This window comes from Miniopterus natalensis, chromosome 1 (genome assembly GCF_054644295.1).
Source record: "Miniopterus natalensis isolate mMinNat1 chromosome 1, mMinNat1.hap1, whole genome shotgun sequence".
Lineage (NCBI taxonomy): Eukaryota > Metazoa > Chordata > Mammalia > Chiroptera > Miniopteridae > Miniopterus > Miniopterus natalensis.
This window is the reverse complement of record NC_142081.1, coordinates 58,434,091-58,455,454: the sequence shown is the minus strand read 5'-3', so window position 1 is coordinate 58,455,454 and position 21,364 is coordinate 58,434,091. Positions and strand designations below refer to the sequence as shown.

General features: G+C 40.6%; 1 protein-coding gene across 2 annotated transcripts in view; it reads right to left on the bottom strand.

Moving 5' to 3' along the window:
- VPS39 (VPS39 subunit of HOPS complex) overlaps window positions 1–21,154 on the bottom strand; it is a 39,361-nt gene extending 18,207 nt beyond the window's left edge. The window contains exons 1-9 of one of the 2 annotated variants that reach the window (XM_016212346.2): window positions 20,951–21,154; window positions 13,466–13,531; window positions 8,257–8,289; window positions 7,694–7,758; window positions 7,414–7,456; window positions 6,080–6,174; window positions 5,029–5,127; window positions 4,335–4,427; window positions 2,164–2,347 (exon numbers count right to left, since the gene is read on the bottom strand). In XM_016212346.2, coding sequence (XP_016067832.2) covers window positions 2,164–2,347; window positions 4,335–4,427; window positions 5,029–5,127; window positions 6,080–6,174; window positions 7,414–7,456; window positions 7,694–7,758; window positions 8,257–8,289; window positions 13,466–13,531; window positions 20,951–21,023 — 751 coding nt within the window. In that variant the 5' untranslated portion in view covers window positions 21,024–21,154. The remainder of the gene's footprint in view (window positions 1–2,163; window positions 2,348–4,334; window positions 4,428–5,028; window positions 5,128–6,079; window positions 6,175–7,413; window positions 7,457–7,693; window positions 7,759–8,256; window positions 8,290–13,465; window positions 13,532–20,950) is intronic. The other variant, XM_016212347.2, reaches the window with a different exon arrangement.
- Window positions 21,155–21,364: the final 210 nt, after the last annotated feature.

Below are 21,364 nucleotides of genomic sequence, written 5' to 3'. Positions count from 1 at the left end.
CAAGCCCAGAGCTCAGAGCCCTACACGTGCAGAAAGATAACTCACTGCACCCAGTGGGGCCGTGTGGGTGCTGTGGTAGGCTCTGCGGCAAGGACTCTGGAAGCACCAAGGGGGAAGTGGCTGACTCTGCCTGCAGGTCAGAGAAGATTCCATAGAGGAAGTGCCACTGTACGGGCCTTGTCATATAAGCAGGACGCTGCTGGGTGAGAAGAAAGGAAAAGGCAACAGTACAGACAATGGCAATGAGGGGGGAGTCCAAGATGTCTGGAGCCTGGGTGAAGTAGTAAAGATGGGAGTAGAAATATAAATGAAATTTAAAATGTATGCCATTTTAAGAAGTTAGTCTTCCTCCTACCAGATGGTGAGCCTCCCACCCTACCCAGAAAGAATGTCCTCTCCTTCAGTATGTTAAGGCACAGAAACACTTCTTTTTTTTTCTTTTTTCTTTTTTAATATATCTTTATTGATTTCAGAGAGAGGAGAGGAGAGGGAGAGAGAGAGAGAAACATCAATGATGAGAGAGTCATTGATCGAGCCCACAACCCGGGCATGTGCCCTGACCAGGAACCGAACCCCGATCGCCTGGATCCCAGGTCGATGCTCAACCACTGAGCCACGCCCGGCCGGGCAGGCCCAGAAACACTTCTGAGAAACAATGCTGAAGGCACTGGGCACTAACAAAGGTTTTAAAACATGATTTCATACCGGGGAATGAGAAACATACTTTAAGCATATTACACATACCTTCATCTAAGCTACCAACGCTCTCCTAAAAGGAAAACAAGGCCCCTGGAACACTGTGAAGCTTCTTGTGAAGCTCTTACCCCTCAAACTCATTAATATGCATAATCCTGGGCCTTATAAAATATTACCCTTTGGATTTATCTTCCTCCTGCTCAAACCACCATGGGAATAGCCACCTTAGAACTTGATGCTTTCATCAAAACACTACAACTGAGGAATCTACTGGCCTCTCCACCCTTCGCATGGGCCTCTAACAACTGGCCCTAATATTCCCCCATAATTCAGACCACCCGTTCTAGCGAGTGCAGTTTCTGCCATGCCCTCTCACAGATCAGCATGTCTTCTACATTTCCACTCATTTTTCAAATTATTCCTTCTACCTAGAGTGAAAGGGAATTTTTCTTAAAGCCAGATCCTAAACTAAACTCCCTGCCAGTCTACTGCAATCTTACCGATGTAATGAAACTACTTCCTGACTAATAAATAATGAACTGCTGAATCTCGAGTCATCCCATTTAACACATTAAGCAGTGCCTTAGGTAGCTTTGTCTCTTTATCCAAAATTTAATTTTTGTCTCCAGAGCTAGAGTCCTTAAAGTTTGCAGGCCCCATTCCACAGCAGTAACTATTATTAAAATGCTCATTTTTCCAACTGGCAATACCTCCGCAGAGAGCTGGGAGCCTGAGGCAGGTGTGGGACAGAGACACCTAATGTGTAGGACAGAGGCTGACACCTAAACACAGTCTGTACCTCTAAGCTACAAAAACAGCAGCAATAACTACCACATAAAATTCCTTCAATACTGAACTACATGTATTACAGAAATGAATAAGGAATTTCCACTATTTGGCAGAGGACACAATAAAACCATTAAAAAAGAATTAAGAAGTAAAAATAACAGTAGATAATTACTTCTAAAATGTATAATTCTGTTTAGATTTTCCTCCCTCTGGGGCAAGAATCAGCTTCCTATAAAAATCAGAATATTTGCCCTACCCAGTTTGGCTCAGTGGTTAGAGAGTCAGCCTGCAGACTGAAGGGCATAGGTTTGATTCTGGCCAGGGCACGTACCTCAGTTGCAGGCTAGATCCCAGGCCCTGGCTGGGTGCATGCCAGAGGCAACCGATCAATGTGTCCCTCTCACTTCAATGTTCTCTCTCCCTCCTTCCCTCCCTCCCTTTCACTCTCTAAAAATCAATGGAAAAAATATCCCCAGGTGAGGATTAAAACACATACACAAAGCCAGAATATCTCATTTTCAATAACCCTACAACAGTCATCTACTTATAAGAAGGGGAACTGAGAATGAATGACACTATAAACCACAGCCTGCTAAAGCTAAGAATGGGATTCCATTCTCAGAAGATGGCATACAGCTCCAGCCCAAAGGGGGCAACAGCAGCTACTGTTGGTCTCACCCATGGCCACTGGTATGTCAGTCCAATTCAGAGCACATTTCTGTGTGCAGATCCCTTCCTCATTGAGCACCACGGTGAGATCATCCTGACCCACGGCCACTTTTCCGTCCGCCAGAGGGGCAACTAAGGGCTCCAGTTGTTTTCCTGTTGGAAAGAGCTCTTTGATAGACCCCTTTCCATCCACCTATGGGAAGACACAAAGTGAGTCACCCAGCATTCTCTGGCCAGAGGCATGAAAAACTCAAGATAAAACCCAAAACCTACAGAAACCAATAATAATCCTCGTTTGGCATATGGAAATAGATAACAAATACAGTCTGTTATGGAAAATTTTGTCACCACTATGTAGAACCAGTTCTCTTTTTCTCTAAGAGACATGCATCTAGCCTGGCAAATAATGTCTAGTGCTGACCAGGATGAAGAGCAACTGGAACTCTCACATTCTGCCCGTGAGAATGCAAAAGCGTACAGCCGTTCCGTCAGTTTCTTTTAAAGCTACATAAACACTTATGATGTAACCTAGCAATCCCATTACTACCCATTTGCCCAAGAGAAATGAAAACTTACTTTCATTACACAAAAACTTATATGCAAATGTTTATAGCAGCTTTATCAGAATGGCTAAAAATTGGAAATAACTTTGCCTTTCAACTGATGAATGAATAAAGCTGTAGTACATTCATACCATAGAATACTAATCAGCTATAGAAAAGAAGATATTGACACAACACAGATGAATGTCAAACGCATTATGCTAATCATGTACATGATTCCATTTATATGAAATTCTGGCAAACGTAAAACTATAAGAGACAAAGAACAGATTACTAGAGGGTGAGTGTAGGAGGAGGGGTTGACCTCAGAGGGGCAGCATGAGGGAATTTCTGGGGTGATGGAACTGTTCTAAATCTTGATTGTGGTGGTAGTTACAGAACTCTGGGCAATTTGTCAAAACTCAGAACTGTACATCAAAGAAAATAATTTTTACTGTATATAAACAAATGAGTAACTTTTAAATATCCTGGTCCCATAGCAAGATTTCCCACCCTCAAATGACTCTACCCTTAAAAGGGAGATGGAAGCCTGGCTGGCATGGCTCAGTGGTTGAGCACCAACCTATGAGCCAAGAGGTCACGGATGTCAGGTGATAAAAATACTCCAAGTTCTGGCTATCTCCCATCCCTTACAGATTTCTCTTGGCACCTATATGCCCAGATGCTATTTAGTCACTTGCACAACAGTGACTCCTTAAAGAGTTTACAACTCTGATGCTGATAAAACTAGGATATTCCAACAATATAAATATGGAACAAATAATATATTAACTAGATAAACAATGAAGAGCTAACACAGTGGGGGTAGGGAAGGGGGGAGATGGGGAGAAAGGTTTCTAGAACTGCCAACACTGGATTATGAGAGGGGTATGAAGCTAAGAAATTTAGATGATTTATTAAATGAATGGTATATCAACCTTTTTCTATAGTTGTGTGCAAACAGTGCGCATACTGAAGAAAAAAGAGCAATGTTGTGGATAATTACTGCTTAGGTAAAAAAAAAGCAGGTTATATTACATAGTATAACATATGTAATACCCATATGCATATAATATGGTATATTTATAAATAAGGTGGAAAACCATATACCAAAGGGTTAACAGTGACTATTTTTGAGTGGAGGGATTACGGATGATTTGTGCCTCTTTTATTTTCCTTATCTATATTTTCTTATTTTCTATAATAAACACATTTGGCTTTTGAAGTTTAGAAAAACAAAACAGTGAAGATAATTTTTAAAACTCATATACTAAAAGATTGGGGGGGGGAGCAGAAATCTCAAAGTCTTAAAAATACTTAAGGTAATACTAAAATAGCAGTCCACAACAATGCTGTTGGACAGAGGCAAGGAGCTCTAAAGATCTGTTACAATAATTAGGTACAGGATATGGATAATTCATTATGTAGAGAACTGAGAGTTGACTCTGCCTGGCTTAAGATACACAGGCATCTTATTTGTGGAAGATGCTGAGAGCATGAAAAATAACTAAATATACAAATACAAACCGTGTTATGCCAAAAACTCTACTTAAGGCAGTCTCTTGACTTATAATTCAGAAGCACACAATCATCTTCCCCAACGGAAATTGATGATATTTGCAAAATAATAATTTTTACCCTTATTAGATAGTAGTCTCTCTTGAAACCCACACAGATGGAATTTTCACACCATGCCATGGACTTGGGCACATCTGGTACACTAAAGTCCCCCTGAAGAAAGACAGCAAGAGTTCAATTGGAAAGATGTTAAAAGAAAAAACTCCACCACGTTCCTGTTATTCCTTCCCCATTCTGCAAAATCACCCGCATTCTCACCCGAATTCAATTCTATACGCACAAGACCTGGAAACCACCCATAATAAAAATACAGCCAGTCCTTGAATAACGTCATTTCATTCAACATCGTTTTGTTATAATGTCAACAAGATGCTGTAGGAATTTAACTCGTTTATATCAATTAGCCTATTTTGTTATATGTCGTTTTGCTTAAAGTTGCAGAACCTATCAACTACGTTACATGAGGACTTCCTGTTAAGTCACCCAAATACTGGACAATGTGCATTTGAAAACCCACTTTGAAATAAACCAACCTTTACAGACTTTGTACAACTGTATTACTGCTGCCTCTGAAGAGCACAAGACTTTGACCAGTGGGCAGGAAGAAGCTCTCAGGTACAGAGCATTCATCTGAAGAAAACTCCAACTGGGATCCTGACCTTCACTACAACTGAACCGCTCGTCTTTCAAGCTGCAGGTCAACTCTAGCAGCACGTCCTACCCAACCCATGGACCAGGTAACAGTGGACTTTACCTGCAATTCATGAAACTCCCTGTCCTTCCAGAAATAGAGCTGCAGCTTCTTTTTCACAGCTACACACATCCGCAACACCTCCTCACCAGTCTCTATGTGCTGGGAAGACACACCCAGAGCAAATGAGGATGCGCACACAATGACTCTATAACTGAACAACAACTAGGTTAGAGAGCTTCTACCTTGCAATGGCTACCAATCTGAAAACCCCCTGTAATACAGTCATATAGCCAGGCAAGCTAAGCTGAGGAACGCCGGTGTCTAAGGTGAGCTCAGAAACAATGGGCTGAGGAGCACTTCCTCGCCAAGGTCTGCCGGTCAAAGGCCCTCGCACCGGCAACTCTTGTGGACATTCTTACTCGGAGAGGACAATCCCAGGGCAGGCCTTCACCTATACAACCGCTTCCCTCTTCCTCCCCCTAAATGCTTCTCGCTCCTGGCTGTCCATACATGCTGGGTCAGAGATCAGCATGTGTCAGTGGCCACTTTCAATCCTTTAAAGGAGTTGGGGGAAAGAAAACATCGACGCATAAAACAGTGCAGTGTCAATGCAGTTCAGCAATGCTAAAGAGTGATCAGAGTTGGGGGTAAGGCAGATTTTGAAGAATGTGTGATAAATTAGCAAAAATAAGGAGAAATGTCTTTCCTGAATGTCAAAAACTCTCCTAAAGACAAAGGCCACAATGATATGCTTAGAACAAGAGTCAATTTAATGTCTCATAGTTATGTTCATGGTACTGCTACAGGTTTGATTTCCTAGTAAAGGTATGTCCATGACAGGTGTTTTTATTTTTATTCTTGGTTAGTTGCCTCCTGCCATACAGATGTCTGGTGCTCTAATTAGCACACATACCAGGAATGCAAATGTTTCAACCTCGGACTACATATGAGGGGAAAACTCCTCTAATGCAATCCAAAATCAAATATTCTCTTTGGAGTCTCTGCTGGGTTTGGATATCAATGTTATTCTTCCCATCTAAAGGTAGAAATGATAGAGGAAAGGCTGTATTTATTGAAGCACAAAATCGAATTTCATCTTGCCAACACTTACCTGGAGGTCACATGTGAACAACGATGCTCCCTTTGCCTTTGAAACCGTAGTGATTTGTTGAAATGTTAATAGGTCATGGACATAAATATTATTTTCTGTTTAGAAGGAGACAAAAAATCACAATAAATTATCACAATTCTCTAGTACAGCCACCTTCAAGATAAAAACACACACAAACAAACAAACAATAAAAGTATAACTACCAAAGGAACCAAATGACAAATGTTGGTAAAAGATGGACCTTCAGTTTCACTAACAATGATTTATTCTGGTCTATTACGAAACATTGAAGAGGTCACTCAGCCTTCCGAACTTGGATATTTTGTTCCTTTAAACTGGGGCTGGCTTGAATAAAAGAGCTCTTTCACTTCCAAAGCACTCTTACACTGTTTCTCAAGTCTGGAAATTTGTGATGCAATATTTGTATAAGAAATGGTTTTCAAAGCTACTTACATTAGGAGGCTCCAATAAGAGAAAGGAAACCCCCTGCAGATTTTGTACAAACCCATTGCAAGAATTTCTTTTCTAGCAAAGCAAGCAAAATAATTTCACTCAGGCCTCCTAACTTTTGTCATGAAGATTTAGTTACTTTCAATGTTCCCTCTCTCAACCCAGAATCTAAGTTTAAAATGATTCTACTATTTGGGCACTGGGCTTAACAGTACTGAGTGTGCAGCAAGTTTCTAGTCGTCTGCTTGCCTCAGCTAGTCCTCACTGGCTGCCTTCCATGAAGCTGTGGCTTTCACACAAGGCCCTGAAGAGTCTGGCCCAGATCTGTCTTTCACCTGTCTCTTGCCACTCTCCACCACATAACCTAAGTCTGGCCAGTCTCAGGGCCTTTGCTTAAGCTGTTCCCTCCACCTATAATGCTCTGCCTACCACTTTCTTTCTGTCAAAATCCTAATCATCCACTAGATAATGTTGTCCCTCCCGTTACTAAGGTCCCACAACACTTTTTATAACTTTCCATGGTAACTTACCACACTGTATCATGATTACTTTGTCATTTCAGTCTCACAATCAGAACACAAGATAGAACCCATGTCTCATTCAACTCGGTATCCCCAAGGCCTAGAGTAGGGCTCAATGAATATTTGCTCAATTACTGAATGAATGAATGAATGAATGAATAAAGTTGACACTCCTTGGAGAACAAAGCTCAAGTTTATGGAGGATGCTGTTGCCTTAGTTACCTGTGTAGCCTGTTATATCTTGTTTGGAACATGTCAGTTTCATTGTTAAGTAATGGCTATCAAATTAACTATGAAAGGATTAATTAGGTCATAGTTTATGTTTTTTGACACATGAAATACAATCATAATCCCTTTTCTTACCTAACAAGCTGACTAGAATCTTAAACTGGGAAACGACATGGATCTGGAAAAGAGCAAATCATTAGACTCAATTAAACATTCCTGACAAGGGTTAGCAAACATTCATTTAACTACAGTCCTAAAAAGGGACTAAAGAACCTGTACCAATGACAGGGATCTGACTTACGAATTAGAGGACAGAGCAGTGGATTCAAAGAGTTAAATAATGTGACCAACGTTCTAGCTTTGCCAGGGTCTGTAGAAATCAAGTATAAATGTAGCAACCACCACAGCCGCCTACCTGTTGAATCTTTTTGGAGAAGTTCTTATTGGATTTCTCTAGTGTCACTTCAAACCTGTTGCAGCCTATGGAAAAGAAACAAACACAGTTCCAAACACAGGAATACAATATAAAAATTACAACACAAAATTCTGCTCCATACTGCTCTCCTACATGAGAGTCTTTTAAAAAATCTTACAAGACTAGAAGTCAGAGATGTAAAAGAGCCAGCTGTCCTTATTGCGTATAGTAAGTTGCTTTCAACTCCAATTTTAGAGCAGAGGGCTTCATGCACTTCCACTTGGCATTAGAGACAGCATCACACCACAGTTTACTGAAGCTGCAAGGTACTTGTGAATCTGAAGATCTTATCCTACAAAATAGTACCTTGGCAAAGTATTTCGCAAAAAAAAGAGTGTAAAAAGTAACAGTCAAATGTAAGAGCTCAAGCAATGAAACCCAGCCCAAAGCATCCTTAGATCCAGACCCAACTAAATCCCAGCTGTTACCCAATGTCCTGGGACAGAGCAAACACACTCAACACCATCCCCAGAGCTAAAGTAATTTAGTGCATCTACACTTACTGCCACTTTCAGGTGATGCCACAGCGGCTGGCACTGTTGCAAGAAAGGGGGAAAAGTTATATGCCATAAAAACATGTGAAGCCAGCCTTGCTGGGATGACAAAAATATTCAGCCTCAAAAGTCACCAAAGAGTCAAAAAGAAAATAATAATAACAGCAGCTATCATTAATTGGGTTTTAAAATTTAAGTGTTTTCAGTAACCTCCCAACTAACCCCAAGAAACAGGTATTATTATTCCAATTTCATATCTGAGGGGCCTCATGGGTCAAGCAGTTAGGTAGCAGCCCAGGGAAAGGCGATCCAGAAACAAGCTCGGGGCTGACGGGCAGCCCACGCCCCGAGCCCACACCTGCCCCCTGCCTCCCAGCTCCTGGAGAAGCTGCTCACACTGCTGACCCCAGCTGCGCCCCACACCCAGGAGAGCTCCTGCCCCCCCAAAGTCAGTGGAGATTCTCTGAGGCAGCCACAAAGGCCCATGCTACCAAAGCTGGTCATACTTCCTCCATGTGTAACTCAGCAGAGAAGTTGAAGAAGGGGTCGTGAAGTTTCGGGAGATTCACAAACATGCCCTGTACCATGCCATTATATTTCATAAGAAAAAGAATAATTCGGTCACTTCCTGCTTGACAGAGAGTTCAAATAGAGAGTTCTCTGTTTGAAAAGGGCTTTATTATTACTTGGAACAATTTTCTTTATAAGCAGAATGCTCTAGGGCAAAGATTCTAAAACCGTTTTGGTTTTAGGACCCCTTCATAATCTTAAAAATTATTGAGGACCCCAAAACTTTTATGTGGGTTATAGCTATCAAAGTTTGCCATACTAGAAATTAAAACTGAAAAAATTATGCCCTGGCCAGTGTGCTTCATTTGGTTGGGCGTCGTCCCACGGGCCATGCCAGTTTGATTTCTGGTCAGGGCACAAGCCTGGGTTTCAGGCTCGACTCCCTGTGGGGGGCATGCAGGAGGCAACCCACGGATGTTGCACTTTCACATCGATGTTGCTCTCTCTCCCTCTCCAAAAGTCAATATACTATTCTATTGAAAAAAAAAAAAACTAAAAAAAAATTTAAATGTTATTTATTAACTCAAAAATAACAGTGATAAACCCATTACATTTAGCATGAATAACATACTTTAATGAAAAAACTTTTTTCAAATTAAAACAAATGCACTGTTTTACATTTTTGCAAATCCCTTTAATGTCTGGACTAACAGAAGACAGCTGGACTCTCAATCTGTTTCTGCATTTAATCTGTTTTGATACATTGCTTTGGTTGAAGTATAGGACAAAAATCTGTCCTCATATGGGCAATATAGGTAGACAAGGGAAGAATATTTTAACAGCTTTTCCAGATTAGTCATGATCATCTTTGATACTATACCCAAACTTGACAAAGTTCTTTACAATGTGGAATCTGAAACCTATTAATGAACTTCTCTTTAAAGTTCAGTGGTCTATCTTACACTTTGAATGGATCTTTTATTCATGATTTAGAAACTGCATGCCCTGGAAAATATTGGTTTACTGAGTTATGCAGATTTTCCAAATGCTGGCACATTTCGTTACAGGATATATTTTTTAAAATCATACTCATTATTCCCCCCAATCTCATGAGAGAAAACTTTAGTATTGAGAAGCTGTCAAGCTCATGGGTGTGGGTACAAGTTTTCCACAATTCTAATTCTCTCTCAAAAGCTCTAACTTTATCATTAGCAACAAAAATTGTCAGTTGTTTTCTTTGAAGTGACAGACTGCCTTTGCTCATTTTAGAAAAAATATCTACCAGATACCCAACTGGTCTGAAAGACCATAGTCTACCTATCAGTCATTCTTTCAAGCAAAAATGATGCTCCATGAAAAAAAGTGGCCAGTTTGGCTCATAACTCAAACACACAAACCCAGACAGCAGCTGTGCTTCATGCCTTGGCACCCTATAGAAGAGAGTCATGTGAACTTCCCATGACATCACAGAGATTATTAAAAAGATGTGTTCTCATAGGTCAGGATATAATAAAATGAAGAATTTTTACTGTCTCACAAAGAACATTCTTAAGTGAAACCAGCTTTTTAAGAAAAAAACAAACCACTGCGAGTGCACGCTGGAGAACACAACTCCTAGCACAGTTTGGTACCAACAAGTTTGCTGATCACTATCTTGAACTTGTGCTAAGGGGCCAGCAGTTTTAGCTGCCATTATTTTTTTTTTACCATTGTAGATCCTCTGAAAGGATCTTGGGGACCACACTTTGAGAACCACTGCTCTAGGCAGACAGCACCACCGAAGGAAACCTAAAGCTGTTAAGACCTTAGATGTGCACTAATCTAACCTCTTTGTTTAAGACATGAGTAGAATGAAGCCTGGAGACTTTTTTGAGTTCAAAGGAGATGGCTCACGTCAGATCTGAACCCAGTCCCCTTAATCCCAGCCTTTCCATGACATCTTGTTACCCGCTTCCTTTCCTCAGGAAGACAGTCTAGTTGCAGACCTATCCAGGTTTGGAATATCTCAGATTTAAAAACCGAGTTAGTTTATGGCTGATTCACAGAGGCCCAGGTCTAGTCCTGGCCCAAAAACAAACCAGAACTAAACTGCTCTCTAAGCGTATAGGAAGAAGTTTCTAATCAGAGTCTGATTTTCTAATAGTCTAAGGTAGGTTAATATTGCTATTCATGTTGCCAATGGGGAAACTGAGGCCTAGGAAGATTAACTAACTTGTCAAAGGTTACATGGTTGAAATGATCACAGGGCAAAACTGTCACCACCAGGGTTCCAAGTCAGATTCACACTAATATTTTCAGTTTGAGTCTATGCTATGTTGAAAGATTTATTTTTATAGTCTAGTTTTCAATTCCTCATCATTTATACATAAATGGTATATTAAACAAGTCACTTTATTATAGTATTCAACATTTGATGGTACAAAGAACTGATTCTCTGTTCGTGGAAAAGAATACTAGGCTCTTATCTCCATGTTCTGCACAGTATCTGAACCCAAAATAGTCAAAACACAGCTGCTGAATGCTGAACAAACTCCAAGGCAAGCTTAATTTTCAAATTACAGACTGGGTAGATGCCGCAGAATGCAAATATTCTGGCTCTGAGAACTAAAAATTTAAAGCAAGAGCCAGCAAAGTACTGTCCATGGGTCAAATCCAACCCTTGACATGTTTTTGTAAATAAAGTTTTATTGGAACATAGCCACGCCCCTTATTTACATATTGTCTATGGCTGCCTTTTTGCTACAACAGCAGAGTTGAGTGGTCACAACAGCATCTAATGACCTGCAAAGCCTAACGTATTTACTATTTTGTCCTTTTTTGGAACAAGTTTGCTGATCCCTGATTTAAACTAAAGTTGAAACACTTAGAAATGAAATAAACACTGTTTTGAACTTACGGTTTCTCTTCTTACCACACCACAGCAGGTGCCTTTCTCTTCCTACTGCACCAGTGAAGGGCAGAATATGCCACCTCAAAATATGCTACTTTGGCTTAAGAATTATTTTGAGCTGAAGGCAACTGAGAAGAAGCAAGTACAAGAAAAGCTCTCTCTGCTCTCCTCCTATTTGCCTAAAAGCAGGACATAAATTTACAAAGCTGTCTCTCCTCCCCTCTCTATCAGGAAGGACAGAACTTAATCAATGGAAACAACTCAAGACCCTTATCAGCCCAGAGGTGGCAGCAGAGGAATCTACATAATAAACTTATCTCCAATTACATCCCCCATATATTTGCTTTGCCACAATTTGTCACTCTAGCAACTCAAAAGTCCTTTTCCTTTGTCTGGTCACTTCTCTAAAAATGTGTTGTGTGCTTGTTAGGATGATACAAAGGCCCAAGTTCTAATCACCCCTTTGCCTCATTCGTCTCTGAGTGCTCTCATGTGCTATACAATGCACCAGGTAATAAACCTCCACTTGTTTTTCTCTTGTTAATCCGGTTTTTGTCTGTCTAATTTACAGGTCCCTGGCTGATGAACCTAAAATGAGTAGAGGGAAAAAGAATTTTTCTCCTTCCCTACACCAGTAAGATGTTCTTCCCTTCCAATGTTACCTTTGCTCTAGGTTCTGAAGACTCTATTTCCATCTTCCCTTAAGCTACTTACTACAGAAAGTTATTAGGTTGCAAGCTATGACATTTTGCTTTTTCTAACATGGTGAAATAATGGCAACTTCATATGGTTCAAGGGGCTGTGGCATGAACAGATTTCTACAGACCTGAAGCTCCAGGGCACAATACCCAAACAGATCAATTTTCCATAAAAAGGGTGGAGAAATAAAATTAGGAAAAGGAAATGACGTGCTTTTTCTGTTAGAGGGTACTCTAGCAGAATCAATTTCACATACTTTTTACTTACTAGTCTACATTTTTACTGACAAAGTCACATTTGATTAGAACTTTCGTTTTTAAAGTCCTTTCAAACATTTTATTGTATCTGACACCAACAAATTTGTGAGAAAACCAGTTTATGGAAAAGAAAAATGACATTGGAAAGGACCTACTCAGTCAAATAGCCAAACACAAAGCTGGACTCAAACCCAGGTCCTTTTCCTCCCAGTTTACCCGTCGTAAGGTAATAAGGTCTTTTAAATCAATGGTTCCTGATTTCTTTCCCTACTACTACATCACTTAAAGAAAAATCTTATTCCCATCAGTAATATTTCTTATTTCTGGCAGTGAGTCTCCAAAAACTGAGGAGGGGAAGAACATCTAGTCCCCTCTGACCCAACCCCACCCCGCAAACCCCATGGCATATGGGCAGTGAAAATTTTTTTAAAACCTGGAGATTCTTGCCTGGCCAGATGTGGCTCAGCGGTTGAGCACCGACCTAGGATCCAGGAGATCATGGTTCGATTCCTGGTCAGGGCACATGCCCGGGTTGCGGGCTCCATCCCCAGTTGGGGGCATGCAGGAGGCAGCCCATCAATGACGACTCTCATCATTAATGTTTCTATCTCTCTCTCTCCCTCTTCTTTCCTCTCTCTAAATCAGTAACAATATGTTTAAAAAATAATAATAAAAAAATAAAACCTGGAGATTCTCACATGCTTCTCCTCACTCTCCCCTGGGCTATTCCCAACCCCATTCACTCTTTTAATGGTTCAGAAATCACTGATTTCACAGTTGTTCATTAGCCAACTACCAAAACTTTTTACCAAAGACATGATAGTAAGTCATGTCTTTATCAGTCTGGAAAGCTGCCACTTACCAATGTCCTTCCGAATCCTATACAGAAGGAGATGTCCTTGTTTCGTTCCAACGAGAAGCCACTCCTCTGGAAAAGGAAAGAGCTGTGAGAATCGTCAGCCAGTTTTAGGCAGACCCTTTCCTTATCTGGGGGTTGTAATCAGAATCAAAGGGTCACGAAAGTGAGGTGTGTTTTTTATAGCAGGTGTTTTGCAAAGCTAAAGAATGTTTATAGTCAAGAAATATTTGAGAATCAACCAATCAAAAAAGCACTTATTCAACAACTGTTAGACTAGACATAATAAAGAATTAAAAAAAAATCCCTGGCTTCATTGTTTCAAAATTAAACTGACCAAAAATATCACGGAAGTTTACAAAATCATAAGATGGATAGTATAAACATGAAACTAGGTATCTTATCTCAGAAATAACAACTAAAAGGCATCCTCTGAAAGTTTAATGATTTAACTTTTAGGAAAATAAGAAGTGCCATAGTATATTAAGGTTACAGAATTCATTATCTCAAAAGATGGTCTAGCAGATAATAACAAGTGTTGATGAAGATGGGCATAAATTGGAACCCTCATACATTATTGGCAGGAATACAAAATGGTGCAGTCACTTTGGAAAACAGTGTGACAGTTCAGCAAAAGACTAAGCATAGAGTTACTATATGACCTAACAATTCTACCCCTGGGCATAGAGAAATGAAAACATACATCCACACAAAAACTTGTACACAAATGTTCATAGTATCATCATTTGTAAAAGAAAAAGGTGGAAACAACCCAAATGTCCATCACCCGATGAACAGATAAACAAAATGTGGCGTATCCATACAATGGAATATTAGCCAGCTATTAAATGAAGTGCTGATACATGCTACACCAGGGATGAATCTGACATTATGCTAAATGAAAGAAACCAGACCAAAAAGGCTACATGTTGTTTGATTCTATTTATATGAAACGTCCAGAACAGGCAAATCTATAGAGACAAAAAGATTAGTGGTTGCCTAGGACTGGTGGGCTTGGGAGGAAATAGGGAATGAATACTAATGGGTTTGGGGTTTCTTTTTAGGGTGATGAAAATGTTCTAAAATTCCACTGTGGCAATACTTGCACAACTCTGTGAATGTACTAAAAACCACTGAATTAAACATTTTAAATGGGTGAATTTTATGTATGTGAATTACATTTTAATAAAGCTCTTATTAAAAAAAGATGATTGAGGCCCATACCTCTTAAACTTTGGTGTGCATCAGAATTATTTGATTGAGGCTTTGTTTACATTGCTGGGCCCTGACCTGCTTATTATTCAATAGGTCTGGAAGTGGACCTGGGAATTTGCATTTCTTTTTTTTTTTCTTTTTCTTTTTTTCTTAAACCCTTACCCAAGGATACTTTTTCCATTGATTTTTTATTATTTTAGAGAGAGTGGAATGGAGGGGGGAAGAGAGAGAGAAAAAAAAACATCAGTGTAAGACACATTGACTGGTTGTCTCCTGCCACGCACTCTGACTGGGGCTGGGAACGAACTTGCAACCCAGGTGCATGCCCTTAACTGGAAATCGAACCCACGACCCTTCGGTCTGTGAGCCGATGCTCTAACCACTGAGCCAAACCAGCCAGGGCTGCATTCCTAACAGGTATCCAGCTGATGCTGTTGGTTCAGGGGCTCCATGTTGGGAGACATTGGTCTACACTAAAAGTAAAGAGGTTCTGAAAGGGTTTAAATAATTACCCTGACAGATCTATATTTACTAATTAAGAGAAGTCAAGCACATACAGATACTTCTTCAGCTTTCTAATCTTGTAACACAGAGGTCAGTCAATCATACGCTCTTGCTCCTTGCAAAATAAAATATTGAATAATAGTACAAATAAACTATATTGAGCATGCATTGTATTACAGGAAATACTAAGCACATATCATGCTATTTAATTAACCCTCACAACTATCCTTTGAAATATGTCCTTTTCATAAATCCTCATTTTATATGTGAGGGAGTTGAGGCCTTGGGGATAGTGACTTGTCCAGAGTCACACATGTAGTAAGATGTGCATAGGAATGTCAAGACCTAACCACATGCTGTGATGCACTTAATAGGGCACCCACGTCAGAAGAATGGGTGTTGGCCAGAGGCTGTTGGAAGGCAGTGGTTATATTTATAAAAACAAATCAGGAGCCACCTCAGGAACATTTCTCCAGGTTGATGTTGTTAGTCTTCCAGAAAAAGGTAGTGATTCTGTCTTCTTTTATTTTGCATTTTAAAACAAAGGCAGGACACAGAAAATAAGTCACTAAGTGCTCTTAACAACATAAGTGGAAATCAGAAACAATACTAGCTCTAATGGAATGCTGGAGATTTATGTTGGAGCAGAATATGGGGGGAAAAGAATTCAGCTTACAGTACTTGCTTTGTAAAAGATATTGTTTAGATATCACTGTATTGAGTAATTGGTAATATTAAAGTTGATTTTTAGGACACCCACTGATATTTCAGATATAAATAAAATGAAGTGTGAAGTGTTTAAAAATTCTCTTATAATATACATAAAAATCTATAACCAAAAGGCCAACATAATAACGTTCACCATCTTCCCTATCCTTCTTCACTGTGTCCCCCAAACCCCTGCCAGTTCCTGTTTTTCTTTATCTCTTTCAACAGCCTTACCTTCCACGAGGTCTGCAAGGCCTACCAATTTTCCTTCCACAAGGTACCTCCCAAAAGCCTTCTCCCACAGTCTCTCCAGGGATTCCTGTGATGGCCTCAACTTGTCTCACTCCATGTGTTTTTCCACGCTTGCTGTCGGGTTACCTTACAGCAGATCTCTGATGCTGTCCCACAAGGGCTTAAATTCTCATGAAGCTATGCTACCTCAATATGCAGTCAAACTCATAAACATGACATTTGAGAGCCCATTTTCCATTTTTATTGAAATACTTATTTGCCAATAGATGTTTCTTATCAAATGTCTACTAGTCATAAAATGGAATTAGATAAGTTCATTGAAACTGTTTAAAAAGCCCTGGCCAGTTTGGCTCAGTGGTTAGAGCGTCAGCCCGTGGACTGAAGGGTCTCGGGTTTGATTCCAAACAAGGGCACATACCTCGGTTGGTTGCTCAATCCCCCACCCTGGTCAGGGTGCATGCGGGAGGCAGCCAGTCAATGGGTCTCTCTCACACTGATGTTTCTCTCTCTCCCTTCCACTCTCTCTGAAAAGCAATGGAAAAACTATCCTCGGGTAAGGATGGAAAAAAAAAAAAAAGAAATTGTTTAAAAAAATTTTTAATATGTTTTTATTGATTTTGGGGGGAAGAAAGAGAAGGAAAGAGAGAAACATCGATGAGAGAGAAATACTGATCAGCTGCCTCCCATGTGCCCCCTACCGGGGACTGAGCCTGAAACCCAGGCATGTACCCTGATATGGAGTTGAACCAGCAACCTTTTGGTGCACGGGACAATGCCCAACTAACTGAGTCACACCAGCCAGGGCTGTTTTTAAAATTTTTAATTGAAATTTTATTTGACCCTTTTCAACCTTTCATTTGGAGGTGCTAAGGAAAAATGCCTTCATCATATATGCAAAGTATTGTAACAACTTTCCTTTAAATAGTAAAAGCACCATACACATACTCATTCCTAATCCCCAAAGTCATAAGGAAAATGGAATAAGAGCATAGAACCTGGAAGAGGCTTAATTTGGTTACAGAGGACCTGAGCCACACTGGACCTTCATGTCCTAGTGACATGTCACCGTATAACAAGCTGTGCATGCAAAACACAGAAAATGAGGAGCCTGCAGAGCCGGTACAGCGCAGGGTAAACAGTCCCTTCTGAGACTCAACACTGCATATCAGAAGTGGAACACACTACACAAATAAGTAACACACTCATAAGCAAATGAGAATAAGCCCTAGAAAACTCCTGACAGCTTAATTCTGAGACACCAGGTTGGACTTGATCCCTCCTCAGAAGTGAGCAAGGCTGGCCCTTCTTGCTCATAATTACCCTATTGAAGCTCTGTCTAGCAGTGCAACCCAGTCCAACTTCATGGGATAAACAACTCCATTCCTGGCCCAATGCTGGCCATTGCAGGGAATAAGCTGGTGCTCACTTCTCTTCATTGGGTCAGAGTGTGTCTCAGAACATAAGCCCCTGATTAGCCACATCGGAATCACTTGCACTTATTAAAAATGCACATTCCTGAGCCCTGCTCCCAGAGATCTGGAGTCAATGATTCTGTGGTGGTGGGTGCCCTGAAATTTGCATTTTTAAATTTCATTTTATTATATGAGATATTTATGTAGTTCCAAAGTTAAAACTGTGAGAAATCTAGCTTCCATCCTTGTCCACTCTACCCTGTTCTCTCCTATTATAGGTAAGCATTTTAGTAGTTTGTGATTTATTTTTCCACTGTTTCTTTGCATAATATAAGCAAATATGATTGTGTATATACAAATACACACACACACAAATCTGCATTTTTGTTACAGGCTCTGAATATACATTAAAGTTTGGGAACCAGGCTCTAGAATCAGTCATAATTTACTAGATACACAACCCTGAAAAAAATTTAAATTCTCAGGTTTTTCCTCTGCAAAATGGAGTTATTATTTTATAAAAGCTCAATATGATTAGTATTCAATAAATATAATCTATTACAATTAATATTATTAATTAATAAAACAAATACTTAATGGATACTCATTAGGACTTTGGAACTGTTCTAGGGACTGCATACAAAGCAATATAAAAAACAAAGTTACTACTCTGAAGAAATTTATATTCTAATAAGGCAATAATAATATACAAAATAGCATTAGATGGCACTCCATGATAAAAGGGAAGATAAGACTGAGTAAGAGAATAGCACACTGGTGGATGTAGCATTCCCTTTAATACAGAACAGTTAGGGAAGGTCTTGCTGATTTATGTGACATTTCAGCAGACACTTGAATGAAATGAGGAATGAGCCATGAAATATCTAAGGCAGAGGAAACAGCAAGTGCAAAGGCCCTGAGGTAGATATGTGCTGTATGTGTTCATGGAACAAGAAAGACCATGTAACTAGTACTAGATAGGTTCAAGAGATAAGAGCAAAGGAAACAAAGTCAGAGAAGTAACCAGAGGCCTAATGATGTCAGGTATAGCCTGCCATGGTAAGGACTTTGGAACTTATTATAGTTGTGATAGGAAGCTATTGAAGGGTTTTGAGCAGAGAAAAGATGTGATTAGATTAAGTTTTCACAAGGTGGCTCTATATGGATAAAAAACTGAAAATGGCACAATGACAAACACAGGGTGATCAGTCTGAAGACTTCTATAGTAATTCAAATGAGAGAGGATGGTGAATTCATCAAGAGTAGAAAGAAATGGTTGGATTCTAGATTTATTCTGGAGGTGGTATCTTGAAGACATCTTCCAGTTCAGGCCCTGCAGGCTCCTGAATGAGTATCAAGTAATATGGATAATGACTAGAAATATTTATTGTTGCTAAAGTCTGAAAATAAAGTAGTTTTGAGGCAGAAGGTGGTAAATGACCTCTTGTAGCCCCAGTATCTACCACAGCATCCTAATAGGCAACAGGCATTTCTCCTGTTTGGGAGATCCAAAGCTACCTACCATTTCAAAACTGCCTTCAAGAAAAGCACAGGTACAGGGAATCTTTACTGTGACCAAGTGGAGTTGGTGAGAGGACTACTAGTTCCACAGGGTATCAGAGTCAAGCACTGGGACAAGCTAAGTGGAGTGTGGTAAGCAGCTGCACCCATCCTTTCAGAAGCATATGTCCTAGACAGAGTTGGGTACCCCTCCTTCATGTTTCCCTAATATGCAGCATATGTCTCTAGTATCATTTATCTTGTATCATAATCTGTTTATATGTCTTTGTCCCCCATTGTGTGTCCTAGAAGCACAGGTACTGTGTCTTACTCATCCTTATATTCCTGTCCCTACCAGAGAGGCTGGTCTATGTAGGCACTTAATACATATTTGATGAAGAAATAGGGGAATGAATCCCTTTGTGCAGTGTCAGGTCTTTCATTTTTAAAGTTTTTTTCCCCTCTATTTTTAATTCTTACTGAGAGCATTTAATGACAGAAAATGAAAACCTTCTTGACATATCTGGAGGAAGCAGGATTCTCTCAACTTAAAGGACTAAAACAACTTACTATGGAGGTGTGATTTTAAAGAGGCCTAGGGCTGTTAAAGGCGGGAGGGGTGCATATTAACATGAAGATCTGTGGTGAAAGCACCCTACTGAAGAGGCTGCAAAGAACTCTGCAACACTGACTGGGTGGCACTCTCCAGATGATGCATAAGATGCCAGCCACCATCAAGATTCCTCCAGGCCCTCAATATAAGATATGATTAAGGGTTCTGGGCCACCTTTTTATGGCCCTTGATTTCTAGTATCTGGACATTAGCAGGAAAGATTGAAATTATTTGTTTGGTCTTTGGTGGCTATTAGACACAACCAGTCACAGATAAGATCATAATGTTCATAGTTAAGAGTCAAAGTTTAGACCCCTAAAACCTTTGTGTTCCGCACTATACAAGAGATAAGAGATCCTGACCCTGGCTTTCTGCACTGCCACTCCCAAGAGTCTTATGCCAGTTATGATGAGTTAAACTTCAAGACAGCCTGGAATGATATTCTTCTACCTACAGAGTTAGGTAAGTTGGGTACTTGAATATAAGGCAATGAACCACTTGGCTAGATCAGCGATTTTCAACCTTTTGCATCTCATGGCACACATAAACTAATTACTAAAATTCTGCGGCACACCAAAATATATATATATATATTGCCAATCTGACAAATAATAGGTATAATTTTGATTCATTCACTCTGGACAGCCATTGTTGTGTTGGCTGCTGTCCTTTTTTTTAAGGGAAAAGAAGTCAGTGTCCCTAAATAGTCAGGTATTGCATATTTTACAAATTCTTGTGGCACACCGGTTGAAAATTGCTGGGCTAGATTAAGAGTTTAGAGTAACAACGTGAGTTACCTACAATAATGAGAAGTGAACAATGAATGACCACTAAGGGAAAAAAGGCACATGGTGTTATTCTGTTCAATCCCACCCTCCACCCCCATCCCCGCCCCCAAACCAGCACTACACAATCATCTGGGTAAGTTAAAGTCCCTGGCAAGCTGAAAACTTCCAACTGCTTGTGCCTCCAAACTAAAGACTTCTTGGGAATCGAAATAAGCCAAAGCGGAGCACAATAAGGAAAGCTCAACCTCCGACTCTGCACCAAGAGCAAGGGCAAGTGGAACGTCCCTAAAATGCTTAAGTCCCTGGGGATCTCCCACAGAGCCCCACCGCCCTCGCGCTCTGCAATGCTCTGCACTCCTTCATCCCAGTTCTCTTTCGGACAGCGTCAGACGGGAGCCCACACCACACAGCCAGACGCCGGTCCACTTCCCCAACCTCGTGAATGGTCGGGGCTGCTCCCGCGCTGCCCCCGCCTGGGCCCCTAGGTCTCTCGACTCACCCCAGGCAGCCAGACAGTCGATCTGTAGAGGCAGCTTTTCTAGGATCGGCACCGGCTCGAAGGCGTCGTGCATGGCGGCGAGCAGGGAGTCGCCGTCACAGACTCACTCTGTGCGGGCCGGGCTCATGAACAGGACCACGTAAAGGGAAAGAACCACCAGGATCTGGCCAGGGACTCCAACCATAGGCCCTTAGACAACAGAGCCATCATCGACACCGGACTTCCTGCTGCTCTAAGCCCACCCCTTCCGCAGGCGAAGTCCCGCCCCTTCCGCCCCAGCTTTTAAATCCCCTTTAAGGAATGCGCCAATGCTTCGGTTCCTATTTCACCCAAGACCCAGAGATTCTCCTTCGTGGGGTAGCTATGAGCTTAATAAGGAGGGAAAATCATCTTAATCTTAGAACTGTATTAGGA